At 44.6% G+C, this 14,122-nt stretch overlaps 1 protein-coding gene across 3 annotated transcripts; it reads right to left on the minus strand.

Moving 5' to 3' along the window:
• Nucleotides 1-1,069: 1,069 nt before the first annotated feature.
• On the minus strand, nt 1,070-12,169 carry LOC125720310 (CMRF35-like molecule 1). Of its 3 annotated transcripts, none has more exons than XM_048995541.1 (8): nt 11,983-12,169; nt 7,069-7,392; nt 6,479-6,776; nt 5,884-5,984; nt 5,064-5,149; nt 4,800-4,859; nt 4,371-4,442; nt 1,070-4,110 (listed from the first exon to the last, which is right to left on the minus strand). In XM_048995541.1, exons 1-8 carry the CDS (start codon nt 12,026-12,028, stop codon nt 4,108-4,110), a joined length of 990 nt encoding a protein of 329 aa, XP_048851498.1. In that variant the 5' UTR covers nt 12,029-12,169; the 3' UTR covers nt 1,070-4,107. The 3 variants fall into 3 exon arrangements, with proteins under 3 accessions (XP_048851498.1, XP_048851501.1, XP_048851499.1); XM_048995544.1 differs by having other exon boundaries at nt 5,056-5,149; XM_048995542.1 differs by lacking the exon at nt 11,983-12,169 and adding an exon at nt 10,858-11,915.
• Nucleotides 12,170-14,122: the final 1,953 nt, after the last annotated feature.

Consider the following 14,122-nt stretch of genomic DNA (forward strand, 5'->3'; position numbering starts at 1 on the left):
AAAAGGGAATTCCGAACACGTCAGCGCCGGCTCGAGTGCCCAACCTACGGTATATACATGTTAATGCTTATATGTTCTTTTCCAGTAGGGGGCAGATATTCCTCTACATGTGCGGACCTACTGCTCAGGATGAGATCTGTGAGCGTTACTACGTCTGTATATGAATAACGGCTATGAATGCATTGTGGGGCTGAAATAGGAATTCGGTTAATATACTTACTCTACTTGATGGTTAATACATTTTTAAATTCATCGGAATAACCGAGAAATGTGCGTTCATGATTAGAGTAATTTATTATATTATATAAATATGCTACGGGGGTGAGAGAGTTGGTTGCATATATTACAAATAAACTTAAATCTCCGTCCAATTATTCGTTGTTTTAATAAATACTTAGTTGTTTACAAACAAAATGAAAGTTAGGGTATTCTAATTAAAAGGCTCGTGATTAAATTGCTTAGTAAAGGTATACATGGAAGAATAATCTCTTTGTGTGTCGCTGTGTTATATTAAATAAAAAATAAGGAAAACAGACTAAAAGATCGTCAGCGACATTTCCCGACCGGTTGCAGGACTCCCGATTCCCTCTATATAACGCATCTGCATTACAACGTGAAGACTCCCGATTCACTCTATATAATGCATCTGCATTACAACGTGAGGACTACCGATTCCCTCTATATAACGCATCTGCATTACAACGTGAGTAGCAAGCAGAAGTCCCAGCAAATACGACTTTACACAGCAGACCTATGAATCACCTTGTGGGGGGGCGTCCCAGCGTCCCACCATAGGGCTTCAACCATTTCTGGTGTCTCAGGTAGAGCTGTCAGATTCGAAGCTGAGATAGATACCCCTACGGGCCACAAATCAGGGAACACTCTGCATGGGACGCCAGGTTATTATACATATTATTGGTGGTTTAGGGTTTCTAATCCACCTAGACATATATTTTTGGACCACGGAAGGAAACCATAATATGAGTGAGTGAATATTACGTTTAGATATCACACAATTTAAGCCAGAATATCGGGTACCTCCCCTCCTCTTTCAAAAGATGCTCAGCAATTGTTTTTGACCCAGGACCGCGGGCTTACATCTCACCAGAATGACGACACCATTTTTACAGCACAGTGACCCCCATCACTGCACTGGGGCACTGGAATCCACACAGACCACATGACGAGCTCCCCTGTTGGTCACACCAACATCTCTTCCAGCATCAGCCCAGCGTTCCTACTTGGTCTCTCATCCAACTGCTGGCCGGGTCCAAACCTACTTATTTCCCCGTAACACACTGAGACACCACTGCAGCCTGCAGGATTAATGTAAAGCATTTTATTAACATTATGTGTGAGGAGTTTCACAGTCTGTGGCCTGCATTTTAAAATAATACACCACTTATCAATAAGCAAAAGCCTAATATTTTTGTGAGGAATAAATACTGTGCCCAAATGAAAGCTTTCAAACTGAAATACAACTGGGCAGCTTTTAATTCCACAGTTGCTCCAGCAGGGGGCAGTGAAGAGCGTCAGTAAGTACAGCATAAAATTAAAACCAGAACTAACAGACTTCACTAAACTCTCACGAGGTAAAGATATTGTTATTAAAATGAAAACAATAAGAATTAGAAATGTTGATAAATAGCTGATGAGAAACCAGAAGTGGACAAATTATACAACTGCTTTACTTTAGTCAAAGTATAGATACTCCTGGTCAAATATTACTCTAGTACAAGTGAAAGTTATTCTGTCAGAGTTTTACTTGAGTTAAAATACTGGAGTACTTGATTTTAAAAATACTTATTCAAAAGTACATTTTCCTTTCAATGTTAACGAACTGCTGTATTGTTGCCACAATGCATTTACAGAACCTAAGGACTCTGAAACTGTCAGGATCAGTTCTTGACCTGTCATGTCATTACTTTTAAACAGTAATTAAACAGACTTCGGGCGATTTCACATAAACAGAAATTATAATCATGGAAAGAATTAATTACTGGGATGTACAGGTCAGCTCTGACTTTTTCTGACATCTGACGTTAGATTTTGTGACCCCAATATGCTGTGAGAAAAAGGCTAATTTAAAATATGCTCTTTTCACTTCTAACATTACCTTCACATTATACACAACAAATAATAAAAAGAAATAATAAACAAATACGCATTTTTTTCAGAAATACATTGTGGATATTTTTAATAGCTAAATGAATCACAAAAGGCTAAATGTCCAGTAGTTAACAAAATAAAGGTTTTCTGTTTATGCTAACTTTCAGAGTTCTTCATTTTTGAGAAGACCAGCTTTTGATGCTCTGGATGTAATTGTTAGAACCTCCTTTTCATCTCTGATGATTGTATCATTTTTAATCAACATACAGCGATGAATGACAGTTAAAATGAAACACAGGCGTATTACTTTTTGTTTGATATTGACAGCTCTTTGGGGGATAATTTTATCGGGACAACATAGTTTTTTTCTTTATCGTACTGAAAGGCTTAATAGGTAGCTTAATGTCTTCTTTATGTACATAATCACAAATATGTCTAAACAAATCAAGTGCAAAATATAAATAAATGTTTATGTACAACATAGGGATGCACCGGTCAATCGATTTTCGCCCTGATTGAGGCTGACTGGCAATCAGCCAATCAGTGTAAATACAGTACAGACGATTTTATGAGCCGATCAACTAATTAACGAACTAACGTTACTTCTTGTCCAATCCTGGGTTGTTCCCTGCCTTGTGCCTGTACTCGCTAGGGCAGGCTCTGGACCCCCCACGACCCAGAATCGAACAAGTGGTTTCAGAAAATGGATGGATGGATGGATTATAATGTTACAAACAGTGTTTCTTGTAAGGACGGACTTGCTGGTTAAGTGGATAAATGGTTAATTAACATTACTACACACATTCTAAAAAAAATCGTGACCTATATCGTGGATCGTGATTATAACCAAAGGTTTCGTTATATGACATTTCGGTCATTCGCTCACCTCTGTTGCCAGCTCAGTTTCCATCCACAGTCGTGCCTCCCACCCCTCACCTTTCCTCCCCCAACTATGTCACATGACATGTAAAGTCAATCACTTATGGTAAACATGGCTGCTGTTTGGAGATTCGTTATAATGCGAGACAAAGACATTAAATTCACAGTGTGTAAGACATTAACAAAAAGTAACCAGTGGATACCCTCCCCAAAAGCATTTGGAACCAATTTAATTTGATAGTTATGCAGCCATTCTTATTTGAAAAGGTTTTTAAAAATACTTTGTTTACAATAAGCCAAGTTCATTAAAGTGTTAAAAAATATTTGCTCTGTTATTATTGTTAAGCTAATAAAACTGGAATTGGCCAGGATCGGTATCGGCGGATCAGGCTTAAAAAATGGCGATCGAGATCAGCCAAGGAAAACAGAATCCTGCATTCCTATATCATTTGACCACTTTTAAAGTTTTTGTACATTTTGTTCCTGAAATCCACCCCTACTGCTGGGATCAGGATAATGTTGATTTTTCTTTTGTCTTGTGTCAAAGGAGTCCCTCTTTTCTTTTCTTAACAATACATTTTTAAGGTTTGATCCAATTCCTAAATTTCCTTTGGAATCAATAAAGTGTCTGTCTGTTTGTCTGTCTAATCTCATAGTTGAAATCCAGTCGAATTACATCTGAACAATGCAGCTCCGCAACGAGCATCGAGGAAGAAAGAGACTGTCAGCATTTCCTAGTGCTATGACCTCCATCCATCCATCCATCCATTTTCCAAACCGCTTATCCTACTGGGTCGCGGGGGGTCTGGAGCCTATCCCAGAAGCAATGGGCGTGTTATGACCTACGTATGATTTATTAAAAATACATTTCAGTTTGCAGTCAATTCGATTCATTGTCTTTTTTCACATTCACTGTGTGTGCTGAATCCTAGTGAATTTTAGGCAGAAATGGAGCCTTAAATTGCAGAAATTATAAATTAAATGATTATCTATATTGACTCTTATGAGAAAAAAAAATGTAGTGCCCAAAATATCTCCCAGCATATGACTGTCCCTCACAGATCTCATCCTGAGCAGTAGGTCCCCACATGTAGAGGAGCATCTCCGCGTCGCTGCCCCCTACTGGAAGAGAACATATAAGCATTAACATCAGCTACCTGATTCGTCAGTTCAGTTTGGTATCTGAGGCTCGACGCCTCTCAGCATTTCAGGGCGTGTGGTGAGTTAATGTTACTGCTACAGGAACAGGAAATAAACCAGACCAGTATATTAATCTGGGAAATCTCTTTAGTTCACTTTCATCTGGCTTAAAACTGGAAGCCAAATGACCTTCATGTATGATGCTGAAATAGTGGCTGTATACAGTGTCAAAGGAAACTCACCTCGCTGTGCTTCAGGGCAACTGAGCTGTAGATCACAACGCTGGTGCTTGCAGCAGAAGAACTAGAGGACATCTGCTAGGAGTATTTCATCATTTAGCATGGAGGTACAAGACCAACCATTGTGCAGGAACCACAAGCCCATAAAATCCTAAACCTCTCTCTCTCTAAAACTCCTCTAATGCTCAGTAGGTGAAAACAAATGGGAGAATAACTGAATCACTGGGACACACCATGGCTGTCATGTTAAGTCTGACATCTAAGCATGATGCACGTGGATCTGACAGGTCAGAGCTGTAGCTCTACCTGCCCAGTAAGTACATTACTTCACCTTAGTCTCTCACTGTGGTATTAATCCTGAGCCTGTACTGAACAGAGATTCACATGAGATTCAAATGAGATTCACATGAGATTCACATGAGATCATCTTACCTCTGGACCTGGCAGGACGATGGAGCTGTAGATGACATCATCACCAGGTTCCACAGAGGCCTGAGAGAGGAACACATTATCACCACGTATCTGCTCAGAACCACCTTTCCATTCTTTAACTGACAACAATAGGACATCACTGTCGGTCATAATCTGGTGTAGCAGTTAATGATTTATACAGATATCCTCCAATATTCGTTTCCTATTTGAATTTAGAACACATATTAAATGCATTGTAAGAGCTAGCTTATCTCACTGTATTACATATAACGCAATTTCTTTCCAAACTGGTGGTGGTGTCATTGTCATTGTTCTTGCAGCATGATTTTGGTTTCTGGTCATTTTTTTCTCTACAAGGAAAAAAAGCAAAGAAAAAACACAGATAATTAGTTTTTTTGCTCTTAGCTGATACAGTTAATTTGCTGAGCAACAAACACATAATCAGTCCCTCTTAATATCAATTAAAATGTACCTGAAAACATTATCCAGCCTAATAATTGCATCAAACTATCTACACAAGTGATCACCTGCTAACGGACTCCACTCTGTATCGGACTGAACTAAAACTGAATCCAGATCACACGATTCCTCGCAAACTCCTGGGCAAATAATCCTACCTTTGGGAACACCCCCGCCCCCCAGTGGATCTTGGCTTTGTGGTACTGAGGGCAATTGGCCCTTGGGCAAAAACAGTTGGAGACCCCTGATATAGACAAATGATAATGACTGTTTAGGGTTTTGTAAACTCAGCTGGTTGGAGACAAACTCAGTGGGTCAGAGGAAAACCTGCAGGTTCATGGAGGAAGTAGAGGTTTGATCTCCTGTTTGCTCCATAGCAGTTTTTAGTCCTGCACTACTGTATGTTTAGTCTGTGTTCTTAAAGGGGACAAGACAACATTCTGTTTTAATTTCACTGCATGAACCCGAGTGTCTGAATCCTGCTGCCTGACTCCCTGTCCAGCCGTCTTTGGAAAAGGATAAAAGCATGAAGGTTTAGCTGCTGGTTGCAGGAGTGCAGAGGGACACGCAGCACTGCGCAGACAGTCAGCTCACTTGTACGCCGTCTGCGTCGGCAGATACTCACTGCGTTTGTCCAGCACTTTCCACGTGAGGATGATGAAGATGAAGATATACAGCAGCACCAATAAGCCCAGTACAACATACAGAGCCAGCTGGACCAAAGGGCTGAATGAGATGGTGGGTTTGAGCATTAGAGTCTTACATGCTTTATACCAGCACAGTAGAGCCACATCTGTACTATTACACATGTGAGGAACAGGAGACACTAACAAAGAGCAGAAAAGTAGCTGGAGGATGTTAACTGCCAGTTTTATTATGATTATTACATAACATGTTATACATGAAAAATCCATCCATCCATCCATCCATCCATCCATCCATCCATCCATCCATCCATCCATCCATCCATCCATCCATCCATCTTCCAATTATTTGTCCAGAACATTGTCAGAAAGAGCCCGCAGTCTATGCATGGCAGCAGTGAGCCCAAGGGAGGGGCTCACACTGGATATGATGCCATCTCAAGTATATTACAATTTAAAAAAATGGGAAAAAATAATATCCTTATTCTCATAAACATAATGGAAATTTTCCATTACTGTATGATCAGGCAAATGCTGTAACTGCATCGCAAACGGAAAATGCAGCTGAATGCTTACCTTGGCTGAATGACAGTAATTTGAACTGGGATCTGCTGGTGTCCATCATCACACCAGTACCAGCCAGTGTCCTTCCTCTCCAGTCCCCTCATTGTCACACTGAAGACTTTATTTACTCTGTCATCCCTGATCTCCACAGGCCTCCCATCCAAACTCCCAGAATTCCCTGATAAACAGGAGCCCCCCATCTTACACCACATCTTCTGACTCCTACTGTCTCCATAGTGACACTGAACACTGACACTGTCTCCCGCCACACCAGTCACCTCCTGTTTGTCCACTGACAGCTCTGGGGAACCTGAACACACAGATTAGGAAATAAAAATGAATTTAAAATATTCATATATATGAGACAGTTAGAGTGTGTTTATATTAATGTTTGTTGTCATTTTTTTTACGTATTTTCTATCATATTTAACGCCCTGAAGTTGCTCATATAAACCATCAATGATTCTATTTGAACATAATAAAACGTATTTCTGAAATATTTTTTCCTTCTGTGTTTGTGGTAATGTCCCTCCTTTCTGACTGAGTGACATGTTACATGCTGTGTGTCTCATTGGCTACAGTCTGCAGTACAGACATCTTACCATCAGTGACTGACAGTGTAAGCCATTCTCCAACATCTGAATGTCCACTGATCTCCACACGACAGCAGTAGAAATCAGCGTCCTCAGTTGTCAGATGGTTCATGGTGACAGTGAAGACTCGCTGGTCAGGATCATCTCTGATTGACACGTCACCCTTCGTCTGTGGAGAGTCAGTCCGTACTATGGGAGGACATGACCGATCATCAATCCCTCTGCACCAGTATTTCACATGGTTTTTATATGTATCTTCATATAAACATGGGATGGTGACAGATCCTCCACTCTGTACAGTCACCCATCTTACTGTGGACACACTGTCAGCACCTGTGGGGACAATAACCAACTGAAATCACATTTTCAGCCTCATAGTATCTCTGATTAATATACTGTGATATCAGTTTGTATGACACATGGACCAAGGCTCATGGCACAGAGAGATGGGCGTAAGGGATCAGTGACGAGGTAAAATAACAAGACTGTCATGAGATGAAGGGAAAGTCACACGAAAACAATGTGGGTGTCGGGAACAGTCAGGACAGGATGCCAGTCTATCACAGGGCAAACACTCAAGGCAGGGGAACAGCCAGGACAGGATGCCAGTCTGTCACAGGGCAAACACTCAAGGCAGGGGAACAGTCAGGACAGGATGCCAGTCTATCACAGGGCAAACACTCAAGGCAGGGGAACAGCCAGGACAGGATGCCAGTCTATCACAGGGTAAACACTCAAGGCAGGGGAACAGCCAGGACAGGATGCCAGTCTGTCACAGGGCAAACACTCAAGGCAGGAGAACAGCCAGGACAGGATGCCAGTCTATCACAGGGCAAACACTCAAGGCAGGAGAACAGCCAGAACAGGATGCCAGTCTATCACAGGGCAAACACTCAAGGCAGGAGAACAGCCAGGACAGGATGCCAGTCTATCACAGGGCAAACACTCAAGGCAGGGGAACAGCCAGGACAGGATGCCAGTGATTCACAGGGCAAACACTCAAGGCAGGGGAACAGCCAGGACAGGATGCCAGTCTATCACAGGGCAAATACTCAAGGCAGGAGAACAGCCAGGACAGGATGCCAGTCTATCACTGGGAAAACACTCAAGGCAGGGGAACAGCCAGGACAGGATGCCAGTCTATCACAGGGCAAACACTCAATGCAGGGGAACAGCCAGGACAGGATGCCAGTCTATCACAGGGCAAACAACCAAGGCAGGAGAACAGCCAGGACAGGATGCCAGTCTATCACAGGGCAAACAACCAAGGCAGGAGAACAGACAGGACTGGATGCCTGTGTATCACAGGGCAAACACTCAAGGCAGGGGAACAGCCAGGACATGATGCCAGTCTATCACAGGGCAAACACTCAAGGCAGGGGAACAGCCAGGACAGGATGCCAGTCTATCACAGGGCAAACATTCAAGGCAGGAGAACAGCCAGGACAGGATGCCAGTGTTTCACAGGGCAAACACCCAAGGCAGAGGAACAGCCAGGACAGGATGCCAGTGTTTCACAGGGCAAACACTCAAGGCAGGGGAACAGCCAGGACAGGATGCCAGTCTATCACAGGGCAAACACTCAAGGCAGGGGAACAGCCAGGACAGGATGCCAGTGTTTCACAGGGCAAACACTCAAGGCAGGGGAACAGCCAGGACAGGATGCCAGTCTATCACAGGGCAAACACTCAAGGCAGGAGAACAGCCAGGACAGGATGCCAGTGTTTCACAGGGCAAACACTCAAGGCAGGGGAACAGCCAGGACAGGATGCCAGTCTATCACAGGGCAAATACTCAAGGCAGGAGAACAGCCAGGACAGGATGCCAGTCTATCACTGGGAAAACACCCAAGGCAGGGGAACAGCCAGGACAGGATGCCAGTCTATCACAGGGCAAACACTCAATGCAGGGGAACAGCCAGGACAGGATGCCAGTCTATCACAGGGCAAACACTCAATGCAGGGGAACAGCCAGGACAGGATGCCAGTCTGTCACAGGGCAAACACTCAAGGCAGGGGAACAGTCAGGACAGGATGCCAGTCTATCACAGGGCAAACACTCAAGGCAGGGGAACAGCCAGGAGAGGATGCCAGTCTATCACAGGGTAAACACTCAAGGCAGGGGAACAGCCAGGACAGGATGCCAGTCTGTCACAGGGCAAACACTCAAGGCAGGAGAACAGCCAGGACAGGATGCCAGTCTATCACAGGGCAAACACTCAAGGCAGGAGAACAGCCAGGACAGGATGCCAGTCTATCACAGGGCAAACACTCAAGGCAGGAGAACAGCCAGGACAGGATGCCAGTCTATCACAGGGCAAACACTCAAGGCAGGGGAACAGCCAGGACAGGATGCCAGTGTTTCACAGGGCAAACACTCAAGGCAGGGGAACAGCCAGGACAGGATGCCAGTCTATCACAGGGCAAATACTCAAGGCAGGAGAACAGCCAGGACAGGATGCCAGTCTATCACTGGGAAAACACTCAAGGCAGGGGAACAGCCAGGACAGGATGCCAGTCTATCACAGGGCAAACACTCAATGCAGGGGAACAGCCAGGACAGGATGCCAGTCTATCACAGGGCAAACACTCAATGCAGGGGAACAGCCAGGACAGGATGCCAGTCTATCACAGGGCAAACAACCAAGGCAGGAGAACAGCCAGGACAGGATGCCAGTCTATCACAGGGCAAACAACCAAGGCAGGAGAACAGACAGGACTGGATGCCTGTGTATCACAGGGCAAACACTCAAGGCAGGGGAACAGCCAGGACATGATGCCAGTCTATCACAGGGCAAACACTCAAGGCAGGGGAACAGCCAGGACAGGATGTCAGTCTATCACAGGGCAAACACTCAAGGCAGGGGAACAGCCAGGACAGGATGCCAGTGTTTCACAGGGCAAACACTCAAGGCAGGGGAACAGCCAGGACAGGATGCCAGTCTATCACAGGGCAAACACTCAAGGCAGGGGAACAGCCAGGACAGGATGCCAGTGTTTCACAGGGCAAACACTCAAGGCAGGGGAACAGCCAGGACAGGATGCCAGTCTATCACTGGGCAAACACTCAAGGCAGGGGAACAGCCAGGAGAGGATGCCAGTCTATCACAGGGTAAACACTCAAGGCAGGGGAACAGCCAGGACAGGATGCCAGTCTGTCACAGGGCAAACACTCAAGGCAGGAGAACAGCCAGGACAGGATGCCAGTCTATCACAGGGCAAACACTCAAGGCAGGAGAACAGCCAGGACAGGATGCCAGTCTATCACAGGGCAAACACTCAAGGCAGGAGAACAGCCAGGACAGGATGCCAGTCTATCACAGGGCAAACACTCAAGGCAGGGGAACAGCCAGGACAGGATGCCAGTGTTTCACAGGGCAAACACTCAAGGCAGGGGAACAGCCAGGACAGGATGCCAGTCTATCACAGGGCAAACAACCAAGGCAGGAGAACAGCAAGGACAGGATGCCAGTCTATTACAGGGCAAACAACCAAGGCAGGAGAACAGACAGGACTGGATGCCTGTGTATCACAGGGCAAACACTGAAGGCAGGGGAACAGCCAGGACATGATGCCAGTCTATCACAGGGCAAACACTCAAGGCAGGGGAACAGCCAGAACAGGATGCCAGTGTTTCACAGGGCAAACACCCAAGGCAGGGGAACAGCCAGGACAGGATGCCAGTCTATCACAGGGCAAACACTCAAGGCAGGGGAACAGACATGACAGGATGCCAGTCTATCACAGGGCAAACACTCACACACAGCTACTACGGGCACTTTTAGGGGCACCGATTCACCTGAACCACATGTCTTTGAGTTTTTGAGGGAGAGCATGCAAACTCCACACAGAGAGCTGTGCCAGATATCAAACCCCCCAGCCTGGAGATGTGAGGCCAGTCGATGTCAGTGTGTTTCTATAAGTATCACGAGATGATTATAACCAAAAATATCCAAGTCGATAACCCCCCCCCCCAATAGGGAAAACCACTCCCCAATCAGATGGGAAAATATAAACCTTACAATTGAGTAGCTCACCAGAATATTTTCTTTGTAAAAGTAGCTCTCATTGTAAAAAGGCTGCCCACTCCTGACCTAGAGATTATTAGTGTTAAGCACTGCAGTGTCAGATTACCAGATCTTGTCTCAATCCTCTGTGGCTGATCCTGACCCCTGATAAACACAGACCTGCTCCAGTAGCACATGGAGCGGGGTGTTTAGACCCCTCTGACCGTAGACACAGAAATGACTGATGGTATCCTGGCTGTCTGCTTACATACCACCTGTGCTGCTGAAATGACCCCAGTACAACCAATCACAGGCCTCACAGGAAACCAAACTTCTTCAGATACATACATGCAGACTAGGTTTATGATGAGAATGACGTAATACACGGTTCTCTGCTGTCAGACACCTGCAGCATTAAAACTTTGCGTCGTCACAGAGACCGACCGCACTGGTCCTCAACTACAGCACATGTTCTACATGCTCACAATAAGACAAACGTCATGGACGAGTTTGAGGGTCCAAGTTCACCAATAGACCTTTGTATGACTCCGTATGTTCAGTTTATAAAGCTTAAAATTAAAATCCCAAGTAAAATTTGAAATACACCAATCTAATTAAAAAGCGGAGCAGGAAACGTCCCTGCGCCAGACTCACTTGTCCAATACATTCACGGAGAAATGTTTTTTTCCTTTTCTATTTGAATTGTACCACATGTTGTGCCATCTGTAGGAATTCAATAAGCATCGGCAGTTTTGTGACAAAATTATTGCAACTCCAAGTGTTAATTTTTCCGATTTTGTCTCACGCAGCTGCAGATCTACATTACTGACTATTTTTCCTGCGAACTATAACTGGCAGTGAGTGGAGTAGCAGGAGAGAGATCTCTACTCAGCTCCACTGTAATGAGTGACACTCACCTGGGAGCCCAGCAATGAGGAGAATCAGGAGCATCAGAGGATCCATACGTGTGTGTGTCACTGAGCCCAGACCTGTGCAGACTGAGCCTCACTTCCTCATCCTCTGCACCTTCGCTGTCTCTCTCCTTTCTGTTCTCACACACAGCACTCAGAGACTGGGCACAGGAAGTGACAAAACCACAGAGCTGAATGTTTAGCGCTTCAGCAAGTCATTGCATTATTATTTTGTAAAGCAGAATAACTAAAGTTGAAAGCGTGAATAAAGAACTTAAATTAAAGTTAACGTGTATTTATAGTGTATTACTAATAATAAGAAATAAATTGTTGCATCCCTCTTGCCTTAACAATTTCCCTCTGTCTTACCACAGCTATTTATCATTGGTACAATTATCTAGATCCTCATGCAGGAAGCACACAGTGTAAAGTGATGTAAACCTTCATCAGCACGTCAGTCCATTGCAGGGCACTGAGACCTGGAGAAATGAACAGAGGAATCATGCAAACTGCACACAGACACAGTCATGCTCACATTGAGTATCGGCACTCAGAAGTGCTGAGGTGGCAGGTTTATGTGTTAGATGTCTGATATCATAGAAGGTTCAGACGAACTTTGATAAACCACAATAAGGCCTTGAAATCCACCCATCCATCTTCCAAACCGCTTATCATACTGGGTTGTGGGGGGTCCGGAGCCTATCCTATGGGTCGCGAGTGGTCTGGAGCCTATCCCAGAAGCTATGGGCTCGAGGCAGGGAACAACCCAGGATGGGGGACCAACCCATCGCAGGGCACACTCACACACCCTTCACTCACACATGCACACCTATGGGCAATTTAGTAACTCCAATTAGTCTCAGCTTGTTTTTGGACTGTGGGGACTCGGAGACTCGAACCCGGGTCCCAGAGGTGTGAGGCAACAATGCTAACCACTGCACCACCATGGCTTCAAAATCCATCAATTTTTATCTTCAGGCTGCTTGGTTTCACTGAGGGCCAGTGCATACAGCCAAAGGCTACAATTCTTACACTGTTACACTGATGCATTTTCTGCCTTTTAAAAAGAGACATTTTGATGTTGCGTTTGTTCTGATGCTTACAGAAATAAATATTTTAGTAGCAGATTTAAAATTTTAGAAACAGCTTCACGGTAAAATTGATTGATATTTGGTCTATAAAAATAATCATTGTGGTTCACACAGTTTAAAAATACCTGCATGTGAAGCAGGTAAGTCTTCATAACCAGACTGATTAACTTCCCTTTTTCTCACATATGAACACAAAGCAGCTAAAGCATTAGCATGATGCAGAAGTTATTTTGAGACATACTTATTGTGAAAAGCAGACACGTCATCACACAGGATGTGAGGGTGAGAGCTTGTAGAAACACTGTGCTGTATACAGAGGCTCTGTCCGTATGTCTGTGACAATAAGCTTGTCAGGCTTTACTATGTATCATACAGTGTTTGAAGGTGCCACTGAAGTAGGTTCTTTTAATCTCTGTGGATTAGTAGGAACGAAGAGACCTATTAGATACCTGTCTCTGTAAGGGGTAGGGGGGGGGGGGTTCCCAGGGAGGGGTAAATCAGGCGATGGGCACATTGATTCACGTCACCTGGGCCATATCACCAGTCCTGTCAGACTGAGAGCTGTTTGTCTTTCTCTCAGCCCCGACAGGCACAGACATCCGAGTCCACAGTCTGTTGTATCACTACAGAGATTCTTACAGATAACATACATTAATGGGTGGTAAAAGCAACTCCAGCTAATTACAAACTATTTACATATATGGAGGTACATGAGAATTTAAGTAATCCAGCATATATCCCACAGTTGGAATTGTAGAATCTCTGTATACACAGTGGACACAGAAACCACTGCACTATATTCTACAATCACTTAGTCAGTAAGATGCCTGAATATAACATCTATCCCGACAACCATTCAGATATATATATATATAAAAAAAAAAAAAATAATAATAGTAATAATGGGGGCGGCATGGTGGTGCAGTGGTTAGCACTGTTGCTTCACACCTCTGGGACCCGGGTTCGAGTCTCTGCCTGGGTCACATGTGTGTGGAGTTTGCATGTTCTCCCCATGTCGTCGTGGGGTTTCCTCCGGGTACTCCGGTTTCCCCCCA

The sequence above is a fragment of the Brienomyrus brachyistius genome, chromosome 25 (genome assembly GCF_023856365.1).
Source record: "Brienomyrus brachyistius isolate T26 chromosome 25, BBRACH_0.4, whole genome shotgun sequence".
Lineage (NCBI taxonomy): Eukaryota > Metazoa > Chordata > Actinopteri > Osteoglossiformes > Mormyridae > Brienomyrus > Brienomyrus brachyistius.